The 21,865-nt window shown below is 39.0% G+C and overlaps 2 protein-coding genes across 2 annotated transcripts; one reads left to right on the top strand and one right to left on the bottom strand.

Moving 5' to 3' along the window:
- Positions 1–3,876: 3,876 nt before the first annotated feature.
- Positions 3,877–5,863, bottom strand: LOC110042696 (mRNA decay activator protein ZFP36L1-like). The gene is made up of 2 exons (XM_020748063.2): positions 5,599–5,863; positions 3,877–5,436 (listed from the first exon to the last, which is right to left on the bottom strand). Exons 1-2 carry the CDS (start codon positions 5,650–5,652, stop codon positions 4,576–4,578), a joined length of 915 nt encoding a protein of 304 aa, XP_020603722.1. The 5' UTR covers positions 5,653–5,863; the 3' UTR covers positions 3,877–4,575.
- Positions 5,864–16,255: 10,392 nt separating this feature from the next.
- Positions 16,256–21,453, top strand: LOC110069539 (uncharacterized). The gene is made up of 3 exons (XM_020777069.2): positions 16,256–16,848; positions 17,660–18,610; positions 19,144–21,453. The coding sequence occupies exons 1-3, from the start codon at positions 16,517–16,519 to the stop codon at positions 20,006–20,008; spliced, it is 2,148 nt and encodes a 715-aa protein (XP_020632728.2). The 5' UTR covers positions 16,256–16,516; the 3' UTR covers positions 20,009–21,453.
- The last annotated feature ends 412 nt before the right edge of the window (positions 21,454–21,865 follow it).

Raw genomic sequence — 21,865 nt, 5'->3', positions numbered from 1 at the left:
TTTCCTCGTTGTACGTTCATCGACGGAAGTATTGCTCAGGATATGTTGAAATTCAGGGAAGGACATTATCGACAGCAAGCTATTGTAAAATATGAGATGATAAAATGGTTATGTAACCGCTATCTTTTATAGCGGATGTACAGTCCAAAGTCATTTTCTCAACACCACAGGAGGTATAAAAACGTAACAATAATATTATACAAAAGAATTCTGCCGTTGAGGCTTGCAAATTTTTTTGCTTTAAACGTGTAAAACGATCTTCCTTTTCCAACTCAATTCAAGATCCCCAAATTGTAATAATCTGGATGGAATTTGATTACCGGCTTCGAACTAGCTTTATCTGGGATTTAATTCTGGTCAGTACGTGCTGAAAAGAAAAGCTTCCTATTAATGTAAATTCGCAATTTTCCAATTTATTTTCGGAAACAACGAACAGTTGTAATAAGCTCCCAAGGGTGACCTTTGGCTGCAAGTCTATCCTGCAGGAAATTTCGTCATTACCGAATTGGGCAACAAAACTAAACAATATTTTCGTAGCTTATTCAGGTGACAGGAACTTCCTCTCCGACAACTGAATCACGCTTTATTTTACCATTTATTGGATGTAAGATCCATTTTTTGTTTGTTTTCTTTGACGCGGTATCGAGAAAGCCTTTAGTCTTTTTCCGTGACAATTCGAGGTGTTATCGTATTAATATAATCCACTTGATTTCTTTCCCATTTTCTGCGCTGTTGCACTAAGGGTAAAAGTTATGCTTGTTAACGACCTTAACTTCTACCGTCAACTTGCTATAAGCTGCCTTTCATAAAATTGACTCATCAATTACGCCAGTTGCACAGACGTAATCTTTTTACAGGGGTTGAATTAAATAATGACGTCATTTATCAATCTCTTAACAGTCTCAAGTGCGTATACAACATGTATGCGTAAACTGCGGCCGTACAAACTCTAAAAAGTCGTTAAATGAAGTGCGTGGAAAAGGTTATTTAAGTTCGCCACTTGCGAAATTGTAACTCGATCAGTCTTGCCCCGCGGCGAAGTGTTCTGCTGTAAGTGAAACAAGAAGAAACTCTTGAGAAGTTAAATTCGTAACAGTATATATTTTTAACCGCCACAGGCCAATCAATGATATACAGAATGAACTTGACAGTCAGTTGCTTAAAATGCCAATTCTCTTTAGTAAATGATACGCATTCCTTTTTTTAAAATTTTGGTTCTGAGAAAATGTGAGAATTGTAAAAAAAAAAAAAAAAAAAATTCAATAACGTTTATGCCAGGGGTTCATGATGGCATTGGACTGATCAGTACGAGACTACGAGTAGTCCCTCTTTCGCTTAGTCCGTCGTGCGTGACGCGAAAGAGGGACTACTCGTAGTGTAAGGCAGTATCCATCAGTATCTCTTTACCTCTCTGCTTGAAAACGTTGTAATATTTTAGGAGAAGTTAGATTTGATCACTCTTAGGAAATAACCTGATTAAGATGTGTTTTTGTTGGAAAATTTAAAGGGACAGATCTTTGCGTATTTTTCTTGCTTATGAGGTTAGTAATCATTTGAAATGTTCCTTGGAAACCTTGGTGACAGGAAGCTATTTCTACTGGCGTAGGAAAGTTAAATGTGACACTCCTTTCAATGTTGGACTTGTGAGGAATTCGTCAAATAACTGCCCCCTATGAAGGCTGGACAAAAAATGCTTTAGAAATATCAATTGCAAAAGCACGTATAAGAATGTATACAGTTCAACTTTTGAGTAACAAAGAACCAACGGTGCTGTTTTTTAATCAAACAAAAATGGTTTTCTAATTTTTGAATAAAGTTCTAAGCTATGATTACTCCTAGCAATAATATTTGTTTATAACCGGTAATACCAAAAAACTGGAAATGTTGTTATTTTCTGAAGAGAGGAAACAGAAAATATTGTTGTACCTTAACAAAAAAAAAAAAAAAAACTGTAGAATGTCGTATTTGTATCTCGGGGTCGTGACAAAAACATCCTTTTTTCATCATTTGTCAACATTTACTTTCAAAGTTTTTGAAGATTTCCTTGTTTCGTTACATGGCCTTCCATTTCCGCCGAAACCAACTAGCCCGGGCATTTGACATTAACCATCGCTTCCTTCAGAAGGGAAGCAGGTCTAAGTTATTATTCAACGGTGATTGCAACGAAATATCGTAGTTGCAGAGAGAGCTGTGGTTATATGGTTTACTTATTCCCGCTGTGGACACTAGACTGACAATTTAGAGAAAGAAAACCCTGATTTTCACTGCTTCGAAAAGAACAAAAAAAAAGGCAGGTTGTTTATTTGCGTAAAAATGATGTGATACTTATATACAGCTAGTTTATAAGGTTGTAATACCTGCACGCAAACATAGCGGAATATTTGATAGTCAGTAAACTGAAATATCTTTCTAGGCGATATCGATTTGTTCAACCGCTCGCTGGTGACTCATGAAGTTCTATCCAACATTACTGATAAAAAAGACCAGTAATAAGAAACGCATACTACAAAAAAATATTGTAATCCCCGGAGCTCAAGGACTTCAAGTGTCTGGAATTCAAATATTATCTTTATGAATTTTGCGAGAGTTAAATTTTGTGATTGAACTAAGTTTAATTTTTGAGAGTCCGATTTCCTCGATTCATTACCATATTTCACAGTAAGCCCTCCAAAAATCACTCTGAAAGGACCCAGAATGAAGGTTTCTGTGTATGTTTTTGGTATTAAACAAAGTAAATATATAAGTATGTAAATCAGTTAATATTTCTCTTCAAAAATAATCCTGGTATTAGCCCGGCTACGTGACAGGACAACTGACCGGAAAACCACATCGCCACCAAACCGGAAATGAAGCACTATCGCCCACGGCACATTCGGTCTTCCGCTGCGTTTGCGAGGGAAATTCGAAGAAAATTCTACAAAGAGAGGCAGATTTACTTCATGGCACACGATTGTTACAATCTTGATTTCTCTACGTTAACAAAGAGACGCAAGAAGATGAGGGAACACAGAAAGCCGGTTAACGAATGAACGATTTTGAATAGAGATTTATAATTACTGGGTTCTCGTGTAATGCAGATTTTAATAGTTGTGTATTTTGCCCGAAGCTAGTTTGTGTTGTTTTGAAAGTTGTTCTTTGCGGCTGCGTTTATACTTTAAACGCCTCACTGTAAATCTTTCTAATCCACCGAAATCCAATATTTCGCGGCTGTGTTCGAGTTTCAGCTCGATTGCCGATATCACGTAGAAGCATCGCAACCATGACGCACTTCACTGATCGAGTAGCTGGAAGTAGAACGTGCGTGTTGGTTTGCAAATCTCTTTCTTCTGCATGCGATTTAAAATGTTTTGGAAGGATTGTGGGTGGTTAAGGGCATATGTAAAGGAAAAGCGAAGATAACTCGTATCCAATCACCCATGACGGAAGTACTGATTATAAACAACACGACGCAAAGGAGTAAAAACTGCAACGAAAGCATCTTTGATTACTGTCAGTTCAAGTTATTTAACTGTCCGTCAACAGCTCGACCCTGCGCTAGTCGATAAGCGTTTGCATTCGCCAAACGCTGTCTTATTTCAAGCATACCCCGAGGCGATGAAAGAGCACCTTCTCGCCATTGGTCGAGGAAGAGAAGTATCATTTGATATTCGCGTTTTTGGTTCCCTGCGGTTGGCAAAAATTCAATAGTGGGCTTCACGCATGCAAAGCTTGTAAACTGAAACTTTTTAACGCTCGACCTTGCGAAAATCGATCCCTCAATGCCTGGCATCGTTGTCGCGAAAGTCGCGCTGATGTTATTGCACAAGCGTCTTTATCATTTCGCGCAACGCCCCCTGGCACCCTTTGCACGAAGAATTCAAATCAAAACACACACAGTTATTTACAAAATTTAGAGGAACATTTATTGAATTGCTTTCCAAAAGATCGTTCCTATCCTCAAAAACAACTTTGGTTTCCAAATCAGTGCGCGTAACACTCCCAACCTATACAGTCGAATATAAATTATCTACCATTAAATTACGTCCAAGTAAATAGGCGATATATTAAAGAATTACTCTCTCTACCTAACTGTAACAAAAATTATGGATTTGATTCGAAATTCGGTAACAAAATAGCACTTATCGCTTGGTATTATAAGTTAAATAAATAATATATTAAATAGATAGGAATTGAGGGAGGATAACGAGAAAAAAACGACCATAATTTTAGCTTCCATTATTCACAGCTTTACAATATACAGTGGTAATTATTGACCAAATATAAAACGTGTACGAAAAACTTACACATAGGAATTTCGTGTTTAACACTAGCAATTCCGTCGATAATTTTCTTTTGTTTTGTTCGATAAATAGCTCTAGGACCTATAGAAACTGCTTGATGCATATAAATCTGTGCTTTAGTCCCGATCATAAAAATATGGTTAATTATATAATATATATATTCTGGTGCCCTATTTAGACGTGAAATAATAACTGATTCTCCAGCGTTTTGTTGACTCGATCAGTCTTTAAAATGTTAAATTACAAATCTTGTGTACAAACGTTAAACTACTAAAAGCTAATAATTTTTACAAACTCATTCTGGCAAGGAGATTCTGTTGAAGACAGGTAAGCGCTTTCGGTTGGCGGCCAAAGCATCGTAGGAGTCTGGAGGAGTCGGGGGCAAATCGTCGTCTTCTTCATCCAATTCGTCCTCTTCGTTTAATTCTAATCCCGGCGAAAACACTCCGGGAGGACTGCCCATGGTTGGCGAAAGAACAGGAGAGTAGTCTTGGGCTTGCGATGGGAAAGTGAAGACGTTGTTTGATGCCGGAGAAGGAATCGGCAGAGGGCTTTGTATAGGACTTCCCAATGGGCTGTCGTCGTTGTAGAAGGAAAGCGGAGAAGGAGAAGGTGGAGTTAATGAAGTCGGCATTGGCGAAGTTGGCTCGGTGAGCGGAGGAGAAGGCGGCCCGATTAGCGGCGATGGAGGAGACATTCGCGAACCGTTCATCATCATCTGAGCGGCCCGTCGTTCCTCAGCGTTGTGAATAAAATGGCACCTCGGTCCATAAGGGCAGAATCCGATGGTGTGAAATGTTCGGCACAACTCAGTTTTGTATTTCGGATGGCGACTAAGCGAACGCAATTCGTGAACGCCGTGGGCGAATTGGCACTTGTCGCCATACTTACAAGTGCCGTTTTCTTCAAAAGGACGGCAAAGTTCTGTCTTGTAGCGGCTGGAATTTGAACTTGAACGTCTTCGCTCTTCTTCGGCACTCAAACTCAATGAGCGCTCTCGTTTGTTTGGCGAGCCACTGCCAGTGAGCGTGATTAGGTTCGGCGACGAGCGAGAACTTGAAACAGAAGTCGAATGTCTCCTCGGCTGGCCGATAGGAAGTGGCTTTCGTTCGCTTCGCTGTTTTTGCTCAAAAGCCAAGCCAAGGTTTCTGTTATTCTGTAAAAGATAAACGATTACCATGTTTACGTGAGATCATAGCGCCAAAGAGAGTTCAAAATTGCTCTTAATCACCTCGCACAAAGAACCTTACTTTAGGGACATCGCCAAATGAATAGATACGATTGTTTTCGCGCAAAAGAAAACGACACGAAAATTTACCTTGTACAGCACGTCATTCACGTCATAGAATGCGGAGACCAGGGCTGTGGACATGTTGCCAGCTTGACGAGTCTAAATAGACTAACGCTTCCCGTAACTCCGATTGCCTTTTTGCTTTTCCACTGATTTGCTGAACGGTGATAGCACACGAATATAAAATGCAAACGTGAGAGGTGTGTCGTCTCAGTGTCAAAAAAGATAATGATTTCTATGGCAACATAATTATCATAGACCACGTGGTGAGGGGCTGGGTTTTTGCAACAAGACGCAGTGGCTAGCTTGTCAAATGTTGGGAACATTCCCGACTAGTGCTTTGGGGAATGGTACACGTATTTAGTCTCAATTTGCAGGTTAGAGGTGCGGGAAAAACGCACTTGGAGCTAAATAAACGGGTTCAGGGTACAGACATAAAACACATCCTGCTCTCGTTCCTTTGTTTACACAAGCCAATAAACGCACTATTTGCGTCATTATTCACAGCGGGGTCACTCATTGGCTCTCACAATCGGCCATCAATCAAACGGAAAAACCATTAGAAAGCGAAACAAACAAGCGTCTGCAACGACTACAGCAAAATAGTTTCTTTCCTGCGAGCGTGTTTGGCTATGTAAATTGTGTATTTCGTGAGCTCCACTGAAATTTACAACGAACTGGCTTCCTTCACGTGATTAATTCTACCGAAGCGGAAAAAGAAAAACATTGAAAATTTCTATAGCGAGCGATGATCTGTCTTCTGACACGTGATCCCTCGCCACGGTCAAAATCCTCGGAGACAGAAAGAGTGAAACTGTCAGAGATTTAAATAAAGCAAATAGAACAGTTCTTGTACCAAACTTTATCCTTACGAGGAAAAGCCGAACTTTCGTGCTTTCGGAATTGTTACCGGCCTTTTCTCACCTAAAACAAAGCCTTCCTTCTTTCATGGATCATTTGTCAAATTTAAAAACACTTTTGTTAAATCTCTTGAAACGCCATTTCAATGGTATGGAAATTGAACCCCGCTGTTGCTTAAAATAGACGTGAAAGCAAATGATCTTTTTGTTATTGTTCGGCGTGTCAAATGGGCCTCTGAAAACAAAGCAAAAAGCGATTAATATGAACTAAGCCAATCAGGGCAGGGAAAATGTGTCAAAACATTGGCCGTGTCAGGTCGCACAACTGAAACACTCACAAAGCCCACACAACACCTTCTGTTTTTAGTCACTGACTGTAGAATGATTTTGTCTCGCCGCAATATCAAATCAATTTAAAACGTCCTTGCTTCATTCCGTCGTACGGTTGAACGCGTTGCGCTGAAGCTGTTGCCGATATTGGCCCCGCTTCTCGATCTCGGAGACGAATACCGTTTGTAGTGAAATGCGATCACCGGAAAAACGATAATTCGATTTTTGTCTCTGCGCTTGCACGAATAAGGTAACTGATAAGATGCTGTCGTGTAGCAACAGACTGCATTACGGTTCATGGTTTTGCATACATTCACGTCCTCAGTGTTGTTAAAAAGAAAGTAGGTCTGTACCGCAAAAAAAAAAAAAAGGAATAATAATAACAACAAATCAAAACACAGGAAACATACGGGTGCTCATTGCCAACACATAAACCCAAAATAGTCCACAACTCGCGGGTGCACGCATGTCTGGATATTGTGACTTTAAGAGATTATTATTGGTTATGTTTTGAAATAGACGCTAGATTACAAAACAGTTCTGATATCCAGTAGCCACCTTGAGAGTCCGGCACAAAGCAAATCAAGCCGCGATCGGGTAACCGCCAGCGTCTAAGGAAGATGACTGGATTTTAGACTGGTCTAAGCAGATGTTTATTACGCAAAAAAACGTAGAACATTCGTGTAACTACTTCAACGGAGCCAGGTCGTCGTTTTGCGTAACGCCCCCTCAGACATAACAGAGATCAGAGGTGGGGCGATTTAATCTGACGTAAAACATAAAATTACCTGATTACTGATGTCCTGACCAGGCACCGTGAAACATGCACGTACAAGGGCCATAATGAAGGGAGACCCTAGCAGGGGGGAGACCAGCGTAATTTACACCCTTTTCTCTGCCCCCATCTCTCAAAAATACTAAAAAATATTGCCAAAAATGAGTCAAATTTGGCCATTTTGGTTTTGCCCGTATGTCTATCAGCTCAGGGGAGTGGGGCTACCTGGGGGTTGATAGGGGATTGGGGGGGGGGGTGGAGGGGCATTGACTCTAGGAACATGTGTGGTGGCCCTGGATACGATTTTACGAGGAATCCGATTTCTAGGGCAGGATAGGGAGGTGGAACCGCTTTTCCATTTTTGCAAAAGGATTTCCAGGGATATTCTCGCGGAAGATGTCAAAACATGTCGGGTTGCTTATTACCCCGGGTTGAATCACCGCAGAGAGTGCTGAAAATAAACACTTCACACCAACCTGGGTTGTAAGTCTGCGAAAGCGTGTGGCTTGCTTCGAGCCTGACCCGGGCTAGAATGATGACCAAAAAAAACCTAGAAAGTATAACGGAATGGTGGGAGGTCCTGATGTACAAACCAAGAAAGAAAGAAAGAAAGAAAAAAAGAGATAAAAAAAAAGAACGAAATAACATGGTTATTTGACTGAAAGTACCAACCCGGGTTAGCTTTTGGCCCACTGTTTACATGAGTAAATGAGAATGAGAATGAACTCATGAGAACTGCCAGTAATCGGATACCCGTGTTTGCGAAAAGAACTCTGGGATCGTCAGGGGGCAAACATTGCAAGTCGCTAGAAGGAAATGTATGGCGAAAAGTTGTTTCGACGCCCGAAAACATGGTTTTGGGGAGAGATCAACGGTTTTTCGCCGTTGTTTTATCGCAAATGGATTTTTGCAATGTTGATACGTGGAAAATGTAAGTTTTTGTTTGAATAACCGTGAAATAAGTGATAAAATTTACCGATAAACTCCCGGGGATAAACTCCCTTTTGCTTGCGTGGGGTTTATTGTGAAACACATTGAAGAGAATATTGAAAATTTCAATACACGCCTGATCTCGAGAGGCTACCCGGAGCAAATGATAGAAAAGACCCTCCGAGAAGTTAAATATTAAGACAGAAAAGAAGCTCTAAAACAGAAATCGAAAATTGCAGAAGGAACTACTACCCTTTGTGTCGGGCAATTTCACTCAACCGTCAATACCAAACTTTGGAAAGCATAATCACGCACAAATGGCACTTTCAAATACAAATACTCAGAGATATATTCAAGGAGCTACCCTTGATCTGTTATAGAAAAGGAAAATCACTGAAATACGTGCTTGTAAAAGCAAAACAAAGGCTTTGAGCAACGCAGTAGCCACACAGCATGAGTCGCGCGGACTCATTTGTTATTAAATCAACCCCCGACAGTACAATGATCGCCACCGGGCTTATTTCCAGTATGATTTGTATGACTGAGCTTTCAAATAAGCCAAAAGTAGCCTGTACGCAATTTAAAAGGCTTTACTGGGTTATTTCCTCTCGATTTATACCTAATTAATTTTGTAATATTTTCAGACCATTACGCGATGTAAATTTCACAATAAACCTCACGCAAGCAACGGAGTTTATCAGTAGATTTTGTGACATATTTCACGGTTATTCAAAGAAAAACTTACATATTCCACATATCAACATTGCCCAAATCCATTTGCGATAAAAACGACGGCGAAAAAGCCTTGATCTCTCTCAAGAATCGTTTTCTTGTACCTCGAAACAACTTTACGCCATACATTTCCTTCTAGCGACTAGCAATGTTTGCCCCCTGACGATCCCAGAGTTCTTCGCGCAAACACGGGTATCCGATTACTGGCAACTCATTCATTGAAGAAGTTTCAACCCTTCTCGCCGGATCAACCTCAGTTTCGACAAGGGTTACCCGGCAAGGGGCGTTGATCCGCCTTGACTACTGTTTTAATGTAAACGCTTATAAACATTTGACTACAAAAGGGTTACCCGCCGCGGTGATTCAACCCGGGATAAAAAGCAACCCGGGGTCGTGTAAAGAGGACCTTACTGTGATCTAAAACATTCATAAATTTGTATGGACCATCGCAACAGAAAGCACTACAGTAGAACTGGGGAATATCCGAGTGATATTCTCCATTTAGGGCCAAAAATATGCTCGGATACTTGTCCTTGGACATTATCTGTTCCTCGAAGCTCACAGTTTTCCTCGAGCTACGCTCTCAGAAAACTGTTCGATTCTCGGAACAGATAATGTCCGCGGACAAATATCCGAGCATATTTCCGCACCAAATGGAGGCTGTTGTTTATGTATTCAGTATTTCTTCTCTATTCAAATTGAAACGTTTCTCTTACATTTTTCAAATTGTGAATTATGACGTTTATGTTATTGTTTCTAGGCAACCTCGTTCCCAGGGTTTTTGCGAACTGGGTTTGTTTTCACGTTGCTGATGGTAACTAGCAAGAGACTAGCCATATCGGCTTATACTGTTAATTTAAAAATGTATGTTATTTATATGGTTCGCTCTGTGAGCGGGCAAGAAGAACCGAATTCTGTGATTGGCTACCGGAGCGGGCAAGATGGCGCTATCTTGCCCGCTCGGGATTTCCCGCTGTGTTCCACAAGTAAATAGTGATCTTTTTCCATATAACAAATTCTTTATTGACCAAGCTTGTTTGGTCAAGATGGCTGTAAATTGGCCTCGTTCTTTTTTTTGCGTGTTTGTAGACCTCGACTCCGTTTCGTTCCATAAACACGCAAAAAAAAAAAAGAACTTGGTCAATATCCAGCCATCTTGACCTCACGCTTGGTCAATAACCCATATTTATTGAGCTAGCGTGAGGTCCGTATTGGGGTAGCTTGCGAGGGCATCCGGTTTTTTTAGCTCTTGTTTCACGCGGTCAGAAAAAGCTAGAAACAAGAGCCGAAAAAACCGGATGCTCTTACAGGCTAGTAAATGCAGTATGTTGGGGAAATATTGGTGGAGTTGTGTTTTGGCAAGTTTATGGACCGAGCTTTAGACTTCGTATATCCTGATTTGACTTCTCTGGCCCTTTTTTGGAAAGTTCAACTCAAAGTTATCCTCCAGACATAAAAGAAAATATATTTCTAGTTAAGACGAAACAGTTTTCCTTTGTGCACAATGTTTTGGAAAGACAACTTGGCGAAACTATTTCCGATCGGTCCATCTCAGCAATGCGTGTATTGCAATATTCGGACTACTCAGGGAACCAGTCAGACAAACGAACTTTCTTCACCTAATTTTCACTTATTTACTGAGTAACCTTCATCATCACGCTTTGAAAAAGGTATTATTGTAGCAAGCGGTAAAATAATTTAAAGTGTGGGAGTTTCCCGACTTTACTTGTTTTTAGTCCTTCTCGGCCAGTATGGCTCTGTGATGGTTCGTCTCGAGTGCACTCTCGACCAATCGTGTCGAGCCATTTTGGCCATTTTCCTGGACTGGATAAGTGGATTAATACTTCCTATGAAGAAGGAAGCAAAGCAATGTCTGAAAAAAAACTATTCAAAAATGCAAATTCTTCTGGACGTGATGGACTTGATAGAAGACATGAAAAGCAGTGATGGGATCTTAAAATGCTGGTCAGTGCCAATGCAGGATTTAAAACTTCGAGCTCAGAAAAGTTTTAGGCAAAGAAAGACCGAGGAAAAAAATTAAAGTTTGTTTTGTTTCTCATACATACATACATACATACATACATACATACATACATACATACATACATACATACATACATACATACATACATACATACATACATACATACATACATACATACATACATACATACATACATACATACATACATACATACATACATACATACATACATACATACATACATACATACATACATACATACATACATACATACATACATACATACATACATACATACATACATACATACATACATACATACATACATACATACATACATACATACATACATACATACATACATACATACATACATACATACATACATACATACATACATACATACATACATACATACATACATACATACATACATACATACATACATACATACATACATACATACATACATACATACATACATACATACATACATACATACATACATACATACATACATACATACATACATACATACATACATACATACATACATACATACATACATACATACATACATACATACATACATACATACATACATACATACATACATACATACATACATACATACATACATACATACATACATACATACATACATACATACATACATACATACATACATACATACATACATACATACATACATACATACATACATACATACATACATACATACATACATACATACATACATACATACATACATACATACATACATACATACATACATACATACATACATACATACATACATACATACATACATACATACATACATACATACATACATACATACATACATACATACATACATACATACATACATACATACATACATACATACATACATACATACATACATACATACATACATACATACATACATACATACATACATACATACATACATACATACATACATACATACATACATACATACATACATACATACATACATACATACATACATACATACATACATACATACATACATACATACATACATACATACATACATACATACATACATACATACATACATACATACATACATACATACATACATACATACATACATACATACATACATACATACATACATACATACATACATACATACATACATACATACATACATACATACATACATACATACATACATACATACATACATACATACATACATACATACATACATACATACATACATACATACATACATACATACATACATACATACATACATACATACATACATACATACATACATACATACATACATACATACATACATACATACATACATACATACATACATACATACATACATACATACATCACTTATTTGTTTAGGCAGGTCGGTATATAGGCAGCATAAGCTGATGTGGACCTGCGGTTAATTAAGAGTTACAAAACAAGAAATAAGAACCTAATGAACCTAATAATCAGTTGAGATTTTCTCCGAACCCATATTTTCCGCCATCATTGACGGCTTGCGAAGACTAATTGTCTTGATTATAAGGCACCGCCCACGCTGCGTGTGTGTAATTTTCACTCACTCAGTGTAATTTTCCGTCCACACCACGCCGGAGAAATTTGAAAACGTAACAATCGCCGGTCATTTTGGATTTGTGTTTGAAGAAAACTCGGTCAGGGAAATCACACGATTATCGTAACTTCATCGTTTTCAAAAAATATTTTCCGTCCAAGCGAAAACGCAAAGCCGGCGTTTTCAAATTCCTCCGGTTTGACGAGCGTTTTCGAAAAGTTCCGTTTTCGTGATGGATTAGTGTGGACTGTAGGCCTAACCATAAAAATAAAGTGCGTTTTCAAATTTCTCCGGCGTAGTGTGGATAGGGCCCAAGCCTTCAGCCGGAACATAATTACACAAGATTACCCGACCCGAAAAGAAGTCAAAATCACGTTTCACACATAAGCATGCACGCACGAGGAGTAATAAAATACGTTTCTCCGCTGTGCTTTTAGATAATTAAACCTAGCAAAACGCACTTTTAGCCAATCAGAACTGACCGGTACAGATTCTTGGATGTCGCGGCATATCGCGTTTTACGACCATCTCATTAACAGGAACAACTCGATATTAAACTCGATATCAGTTATGGTTTCCATTTTCTTTTGGCTCGAAGAAAAGCCTCCTCAATCATTTCTGCTCACTTGTCTTTAATCTCTTTCAATCTGTTAATACAACTCCTCCTGTAATACGAACACATACAACATTGCGGGCCGTTTTAAGACCTTTCAACTGTTCTTCTGATGACTAACCCATCGATCTAACCATTCAGTGGACCACCAGGTTTTTTAAAGTAAGTGAATAACTGACTCTGCTCATGTTTGAGTCAAAACAATTGGACCTTAATAACGGACAAGTTGCAGTTGTCCTCACATTCCAAGTCTATTTTTGGATGTTTCCATTTCTTTCAGCAACAAACCTGATACTAATCCCTTAATGATCTTTCCAAAAATGTTCTGCCCTCACCTCTTTATCACATCCCCACATAGATGGAAAGTCTCTTCAGATCATATGATCCGGCACTGTTTGCTCAACTGATTGAGTTGAGGGCTGTTCTAAGATATACATCGGTCACAACCTGATCCTTTTTTAAGCCTTCTTTAACACGTTTAATATACTAATTCCCTTCAACATTAATTTTTCCCCTTACCTAAAATAACCGGCTGGCCGCCTGGAAGAAAACATCGGTCCTTTTGAACGCGGCTTTTAGAGAAAAAAAGCGGTTAGTTTGGAAAGTTTAGAAGTATGTCTTAGGATTTCTTTTTCGTTTTCTTCAATGATAAGTTAGAAAATGGAATTAAATAACTTGGGTCACTAAGGCTGATAAACTTACGAAGCCAGGCATAATATTATTCATTAGGGAACTGAACCCATGCCGGAGAACACCATTTCCCAGTATTTTGATCTATTTTGGCGCTGTAAAACAATATGACAGTCACACAAATTATAAAAAGTACGCTAAAATAGAAATCTGGCAATTAAACTTATCTTCAATAAATACAATTTTCCGTTCCCGTGGAAAACTTTTAGATTCCTTATTTACTCTGCACAAAGTAAAAATACTTTGCTTTTGTACTATTTTGGGAATGTGTACTGAACAGTCATGATTTTGGAAATGCTTTCTTGAAAACAACAAGGAAATGTAAAATGAAACTCCACACGAACATTACAGTACTGATAGCATTCTTCGATCGAGTGTATGTTAAAGGCATTGTAAGAGTAAGCACAATTTCGATAACGTGCCGATAGAAACGTTACTATAGCAAAAATGGAGACGTCCGGCAAATATTAGTTTGAATGTGGCCTCAAGTGATTTCCGACTGTTTCTGACCATGTTTTGAGCGATTTTCTCGACTGGACTCCGTGACGTTGAACATTTAGCTACATTTGGTTATAGCTATGTCCTGATTGTTTCGAAAAGTCAAATGATGGCTGTACTCTATGTGGCAAGAGTGAGCCATTCAACCTCCTCATTGGTCGTTAACTCTTGTGGCATTTTAAATTAGAATAAAATGCTGACACTGTGATGTTCTGCAACAGAAATATATGTCCTGATATGGTAGCTTTTTAAATGGGAAATGTTTCGTGCAACAGGTATCGTCAAGCACATCTTCACCATAGGGCAAAGTTGATCAAAATTGCAAGCGACCTTTGTGCGTGTTCAGTCGCAGCAGTTTACGATCATCACGTAGAGATAGGAACCACAATGCCAATACCGGCTCTTTTGCGGTCCTATTGAAGGTTGTGACGTAGGGTAGGTGGCACTGACATTAGAAGATTGCAGAGATATCTGAAACCTCGTCACGTCACGTCAAGAGAGGGAGCGCCTGGGACTGAGGGTGAAATATGATTTGTATTTTCAAGATATGTATCTTGTTTACGTCGTCGGTTTAGGAACTATTCCGCGCAAAACTGACAACTTTTGAATTGAAAGAACAAAGCTTTTAAATGTATAGAAAAAAAGAGACTTTGCTACCAAACTTTGAGAAACTTTCAAACCAAAGAAAAAATTTCCTTACCGCGGGCGCCGGTCGGACAGACTATTGTTTTACGACCTTTTTAACGTCTGGGATGGAAGTGGAATCCAAGCCAAAGTCAGTTAAAATCAGTAACTTTACGTTTTCAGAGTGATTTAAAGATTGACACTACCAGTGCTACGGGTTTATGAGATTCGTTGAATGTTGTTCCTTCCTGTAGTGATCGACTGCAGAAGAATTCCCTTGGATAGTCCTGTTAGATTCTCGAAGACAAGGAGGAACTCGGTTTGATAAAAACTTGACTACAGCATATGCGTCTGGACATATCGCAATTTATTCTTGGAATACTGGATGAAAGAAAACAAGCGTTGAAACTTCATATCAGGTCGAATTAAGAAGCCCACGGGTACCTTCCGGGGGAAGGGCATTACTCAGTCCCTTATATGGGCTATATAAGTATGTGCGGCCCTAAATGGCATAAAAAGGGCATCGATTTTGGTCATTTTGGTCATAAGTAGGGCATGGTTTTTGTGCTCTAGTCTTGAACGACTTGAACTGGGAATGTTTTTTGGAAGAAGTTACTTTTTCAGGACATAAATAGGGTTGGGGAAAATCGCAGATTTTGGTCATAAATAGGGTAAGGGTTTTGGGAAGTAAGTTGCACACCCTTGAATACCGTCTAACTTGCTTAAGGCCTTTAACTTCTCCTAGCGTATAGGTCATCGGTGGGAGTCTTTTGACGTTCCCTGCCCTGCGCCACCATATCCTACTGTCTTCGTTGTAATAATGTTTTATAGCATGTTCGTAAATGGTCCTTACGTCCCATGTCTCGATGTGTAGTGTGTCGTCAAGATAACATACGTTTATCGAGACATTTCAGCTGACATTTGAAGAAGATTGTTTGTGTAACATTAGGGTATTAGTATGCACAACGGACCTATATTTTCGTTTCGGTAACTTGTCACGTGCTTGAGTACAGCGGCGTATATCGCTGGCTACATATTATACTGCTGTCAGGCGCTGTTTTTCCACCATCTTTCTTTGTCGTGGTGTGGACTGAGTTTGTTAGTGCAAAAAATCATTATTTGTTGACCGTTCAGCTCTCAGTTGATCTTTGGAAAGAATTAAGTACCTGCCTGAAGATATTTGTTGAATTTCTGGCCTAAGAGAGTTTTCTAAAGCCGAAAAATATTCATGAAAATACTTTGTTTACTTGTGGAAGCAGATTTCGAAGACAGCTGATGTGGATCTACAGATATCATGTCAAATGAGACTTTGTGGAGCGACCAATCTTCGGAACAAGACTCAACTCCCGCTCCCATCTTAGAGAGCACATTATTAGGAGGAGCAGACGACCATGTCATCGTTAAATTACTGACGACCAACAACACTGCTTCTTCGAATGGAAGCGAAGTTTTGACGAAGCTTCTTACGGGGTCCTCTACCCCGGCTGCGATAAGTGTTGGAACCACCATCTTAGTAACTAGTAACGTCCAGTCTCAAGGCCTGCGAAAAATCGAGCCCAAACCGGCAGATTCTGGAGAGGTCATTGAAAAGGTTGAAGCGGACAGCGATTCCAACGCGTATGGAAGGTGAGTGGTTGTGATGTTACATAACTTTTTGAAGTCACATTTAAGCTTAAGTCTTACCTGAAAACTAATTTAAATTGCTGCCTTTGTGCATTAAATATTGGATAAACCTTGATTTTAGTTTAGAATTAATTTCAGTCGACTGTTAATGAAACTTAAAAATTGCAAGTTATTACTGCTAAAAAAAGACGACTACCACAATCTGAAGATTTTTATAGCAGAGCTTTATCTGACCTTTGCAATTGCACACTTTATTAAAAACATGTGAGCTATTTCATACCACATGTTTCTTCTCAGCAGCCAGAGAGTATCTTGTGGTGGATAATTTTCAATATTTTTGTTGCCTGTCTGCTTATTAAATTATATATTATTGTTCTAAGGAGAAATCAGTTATTGAACACTTGTGAAAAATAATCAACTTAGGGGTCGTGAATCGTAAATGCAGGACTTGGCGAGAAGGCGAGACTAGAGTTTTTCTTTGGGTGTCCGAGGTATTTTGATTTGTTCAATTGCGAGACCGAGACTTCAAAGTCTTTTAAATGCAAGCTTGAGACTTTCAAGTTCTAAAATGTTTAGACATCATTTAAGCTTACAAAAAAGCAAACATACTGGTACTTCTAGACTTTCTTAGCCTTGAAAAACAATTGAGACTGCGAGACACATATAACTGCAAAAAAAAAAAAGCTGCAAGACACATGAAATCCGACAAAAATTTTGGGAGACCCATGGTTTTTTAATGACCTCTTGCCACCCCTCATATTGGCTGCTTTTGCTGTTGTGATAGGAATCTTATGCTTTAGCATTCCTTTTTCAGACTTTTGGGTATAAATGCTACAAGAAGAGGAGTCAAGACATGTCAACTCTGCATGAAGAAGATTGGTTATCGATCAAAACAGTGCAAGTTTTGTAGTCCCAGCAAGCAAAGAAAGAGATCAAGAAAATCTTGGCAAAATAAAGAATCCAGCAACGATGAGGAAAAAGGCACTGTCAGTATAGAGTTGGATACTACGAATGTCGATGTTGTAGTGATGGAAAGTGAAACTGAGATAGCCACATCTGAGATCTTGAACACTGCAGAAGATGCTTCAAAGCAAGTTGTGGAAGATTCTGAACTAGCTACAACAGCATCTTATGAAGAAGAATGCCAACAGAGTATAGCATCTGTTGTTGATGGTGTAGAATCAGAACCAGCTCCACAAAATGACAGTGAACAAGTGATTGGGAAAAAGAATTACCACACAAGTCTGCAGGATTTAATCCACACTCTCCTTGTACAAAATCAAAACAGCAGTGTCTACATCGCACCAGACCATCAGGTGGAAGCTGATAAACTGGGTATGGAACAGCAAAATTGTAATTCACAGGGAGGACAAGATGGTGACGAAGAGATTGAACAGCAGCAAGAACAGACACAAGTATCCACTGGCCCACTGGGCAGTCCTGATAATGCTTATGACGCAAATTCTGTTGCATTGTTCTTGGGTCATCTTGCACAGCAGAATGGCAAGAAAATAAGAACTGCATTAAACCCAGTGACTGATAACACCCAGCCTGGCACAAGTTCGTCAAGTCTGATAGGAGTCAAAACAAAACATATTGTTATCGAGGATGACATGTCTAGCCAGGCAAAGTACAGGAAAATAAGACCAAAGTCATTTGATGAAGGCCAAGCTGTTCTAGAAATTCAGTCAAGTGTGGCATCAGCTGTTGAGGAAGAGATGGCTGACAGTGTTGTTGAAGTGAAGCCTACAGACTCCCAGCTAAGGTAGGGACTTTCAATAGCTAAGTTTTTATGGGTAGCCTGATTGTGAGTTTGAGGCAATGTAGATAATGCAGACAATAGAAATGGTCTAAGAATAATTTTGAAGGAAATACTTATAATTTTATTTTCATTTGCAATTACTAATCAAGTGAATTCAAAATATGTTGGTTGTGTGGTGTATGGACTGATTTTTTTTGGTGGGGAATCTTAGATGCTATCATTGAATCTGCAAGTCATCTTCGAAACGTTAGGTTTGATTTCTGCCACTCTCTGGAGTCTGGTCTACCTTCCTCCTCAAGAGAGTCAGCTGGACTTGCTATTATCACTTGTCCCGCTGTGATCTTCAAGGGAGGAGCGTGGGCTCCTTTTTTGAACAGTGACTAGTAATCTCAACTTGGGAGTAGCTAGACTTGTATTCCCTTCCTCTGTCAGACTTTTACCTTAGCGCTTAAGCAAAACTACCAAAGAGTAGATTTGGCTTTTCTTTGACACATTAGTCACTGGAGTGGTAATCCATGAATACGTTCTCTGTTTAGAATGCTTCCTGGAAATGCTACCAGAAGAGGAGTGATGCCTTGCCAGAAGTGTCAGTGTCTTATTGGCTGCCGCTCTAAAGTATGCAAGCACTGCAAGTTTCTGTTAAACGAGTCTAATCCTCCATTCAAACGGAACAGGAAGCATTTGCGACAAGCAATTCAGCTTCACATCCCATCAAACTCAACAGTGTCTGTGTTCTCTGTAAGAAGAAGCAAGGCTGGACCAGATCACAGGTGCTTTGTTTGGTGCGAAAGAAATGACCCAGAAAACAGAATGCGAGATGTTTATTCATGTGACTACCCTCCCTGTGTAACAGCAAGGGAACTGGGTAACAAGCCTATGTCCTTCTTATGTGAACATGCAAAGATTTCCCGTACTCAGGGATTGACAAATAATTCAACAGTGCTTGAACTCAATGAAGAGAAGTTAACAAGTGAATATTTCTCTGAGGAGGTGTGCAACTCATTAAAGGAATTGAACAGGCAATGCAATAGCAAAAGTGTTCCTCTCGTGCAAGGCGTGTCAGACAGGACTTTTGTTGTTGTTGATCAACTTCACACAGATCAGGGCAGTAGCCTAGCAACTGATCTCATTGGGTTTGTCCATGTACGATTTGAAAGAACCAAAGTCAGTGGCTCTTGGCAGACTCAAGTGTTTTGCTCTGGGAGGCCTTGTACAGCCTGGAACCCTATCTTCAGCTGTGTCACCAATAAGAACACATCTCTTCCAACTGTGCTGCGATCGGTGAACTGTATTCACTACTCAGCGTGTCTGTGGGGGATAATCTCTGATGAGAAACTTGTGCAGGAATTTGAACCATATCTCGAAGGTGCTAGAGCTAAAGTAAATAGTGATGTTCCTTGAACATCCATACCTTTTACATGTGCATGTAAATTGCTTTTCAAAGGGTTTGTGCATAGTGTCTGGAAACAGCATGGTAGTATGACATGTTTTTCCAGACAGCTTTGTCCAATCTTCAGCATGTCTTAGGTCTGTCAATTAACCTTTTCCTCTCTGAAAGCCTTGAGTCATGTGTAGTTAGTTGGGTTTTTCCAATGTTCAACTCTATCAGTTGTGGTATATTGTGAAGTAATGCACTCTAGACTTGAATCATGTACCTTTTAATGTTGTAATTTTCTAAAAAGAATACTCTGAGAGAAAAGCGAAACATATTGTCAGTAACATTTGGAGAGAAAGTGCAGGTTGTTGTCGGCTATTTATGACTTTGTGATTTATTGACTACTTTGGGTGAGAATAAATAGGCCAGGCCACTTTTATTATTGTTCATGTTTGGAACGTCTTGTTTTGTAAATCAATTAGCAACAAGCCAAAGCTATATTGTGGAGTAGAAGACTCCGGACTTAAGTCTTGTATCTTTTAATGTTGTAATTTTCTAAAAAGAATGCTCTAAGAGAAAAACGAAACATTTCATCAGTAATATCTGGAGAGAAAGTGCAGGTAGTTGTCAGCTATTTATGACTTTGTGATTTATTGACAACTTTGGATGAGAATAAATAGGCCAGGCCGCTTTTATTTCTGTTCATGTTTGAAACAGGCCTGTTCAGTTTGAACAGGCTGCTTTTATTACTGTTCATGTTTGTAAATTTCCTCTTCACACTGTCTGCATGTTGTGGTTGTATTGTCTGGTACTGTTGTATTTTTGGTAGACTACTGATAATAATTATCTAGTGTTACAATGAGAAATTTGTTCAGTAACAAAACCAGTTCATCTCAGATAGATGGTGTTACTTGAGGACAGTAAGCTTGACCTTGATGTGCTTTAGCATAATGAAGATGGTTGTCTATCATACTATTTATAGATCGTTTTCACATGACGTCATCATTTTCTAAAATCGAAAACTAAAGAGCCACAAAAGTTTTTATCCCCATCAGGCATAAGAGGGGGTAAATTTTTGTTAAGAATTTTATAGCTCAATAGTGTGCTTGTTTGGAAAACAGGGTATTTTGGATTTCAGAATTATGGTGGTGCATGACACAAAGTTACGATCGCATTTGTCGAAAAATATATACCTATCTCATGATTTTTAGCTTTTTTAGAAGTTAGACGTAGACCAAAAACGTTGAGAAGTATCTTCTTTATTTATTTCCTAGAATATCACAATTTCTTGACTTTATCCACTGAATGGTTTTCGATTTATTTTTTTATTGCGTGACAGTGAAAACAATCTATAGATGTCAGCTTGAAATTGGGTTACATAATAAATCATTTACATGTTTGCCAATGAATTGTTGATTGTGCAATTGGTAATAGATTTTTACCACACAATAAATGATTCTTGTTGAGATGACTAGCTCTCTTCAGTGTTACTGAAATTTATTGAGTTAATTGACTAGTTTTTAGCATCAATGAGAGGACAGACTAACGATTGCAGGCCATCTGAGGGCCTTGTAGTTTGACAAAATTTTTTTTTTGAAACTCTTTCAAACAGTTTGCATTTAGCACAATGCAAGTGATTGATGGAAGACCAAAGGCAAAAAAATAATTCCTTTTCTTGCCTACTCTCCTTGAAGTAGTTATAGGGTTGGCACACATCAACAATAACCAAATAACCACTGTGATAGGGATTTATCACTTTCCCAAAACTAAAGCTTTTCAGCAGATAGAACAGTTGGATTTACATCACTTGTGCCATGGAAAAGTGAAAAAAATTAGCCAAAAAACACACAAACAAATGGGGAGAGATATTTTAAAATGTCTAC

This window comes from Orbicella faveolata, unplaced genomic scaffold (genome assembly GCF_042242905.1).
Source record: "Orbicella faveolata isolate gen_17 unplaced genomic scaffold, um_ofav_v1 contig_24, whole genome shotgun sequence".
Classification (NCBI taxonomy): Eukaryota; Metazoa; Cnidaria; class Anthozoa; order Scleractinia; family Merulinidae; genus Orbicella; species Orbicella faveolata.
This window is presented reverse-complemented; position numbering and strand designations above follow the sequence as displayed.

Coding starts and splice junctions, on each gene's coding strand:
- LOC110042696 (XM_020748063.2), bottom strand. CDS start 5,652: ATGTCCACAGCCCTGGTCTCCGCATTCTATGACGTGAATGACGTGCTG. Junction 5,437..5,598: donor TGAATGACGTGCTGTACAAG/GTAAATTTTCGT, acceptor TATCTTTTACAG/AATAACAGAAACCTTGGCTT.
- LOC110069539 (XM_020777069.2), top strand. CDS start 16,517: ATGTCAAATGAGACTTTGTGGAGCGACCAATCTTCGGAACAAGACTCA. Junction 16,849..17,659: donor GATTCCAACGCGTATGGAAG/GTGAGTGGTTGT, acceptor TTCCTTTTTCAG/ACTTTTGGGTATAAATGCTA. Junction 18,611..19,143: donor CCTACAGACTCCCAGCTAAG/GTAGGGACTTTC, acceptor TTCTCTGTTTAG/AATGCTTCCTGGAAATGCTA.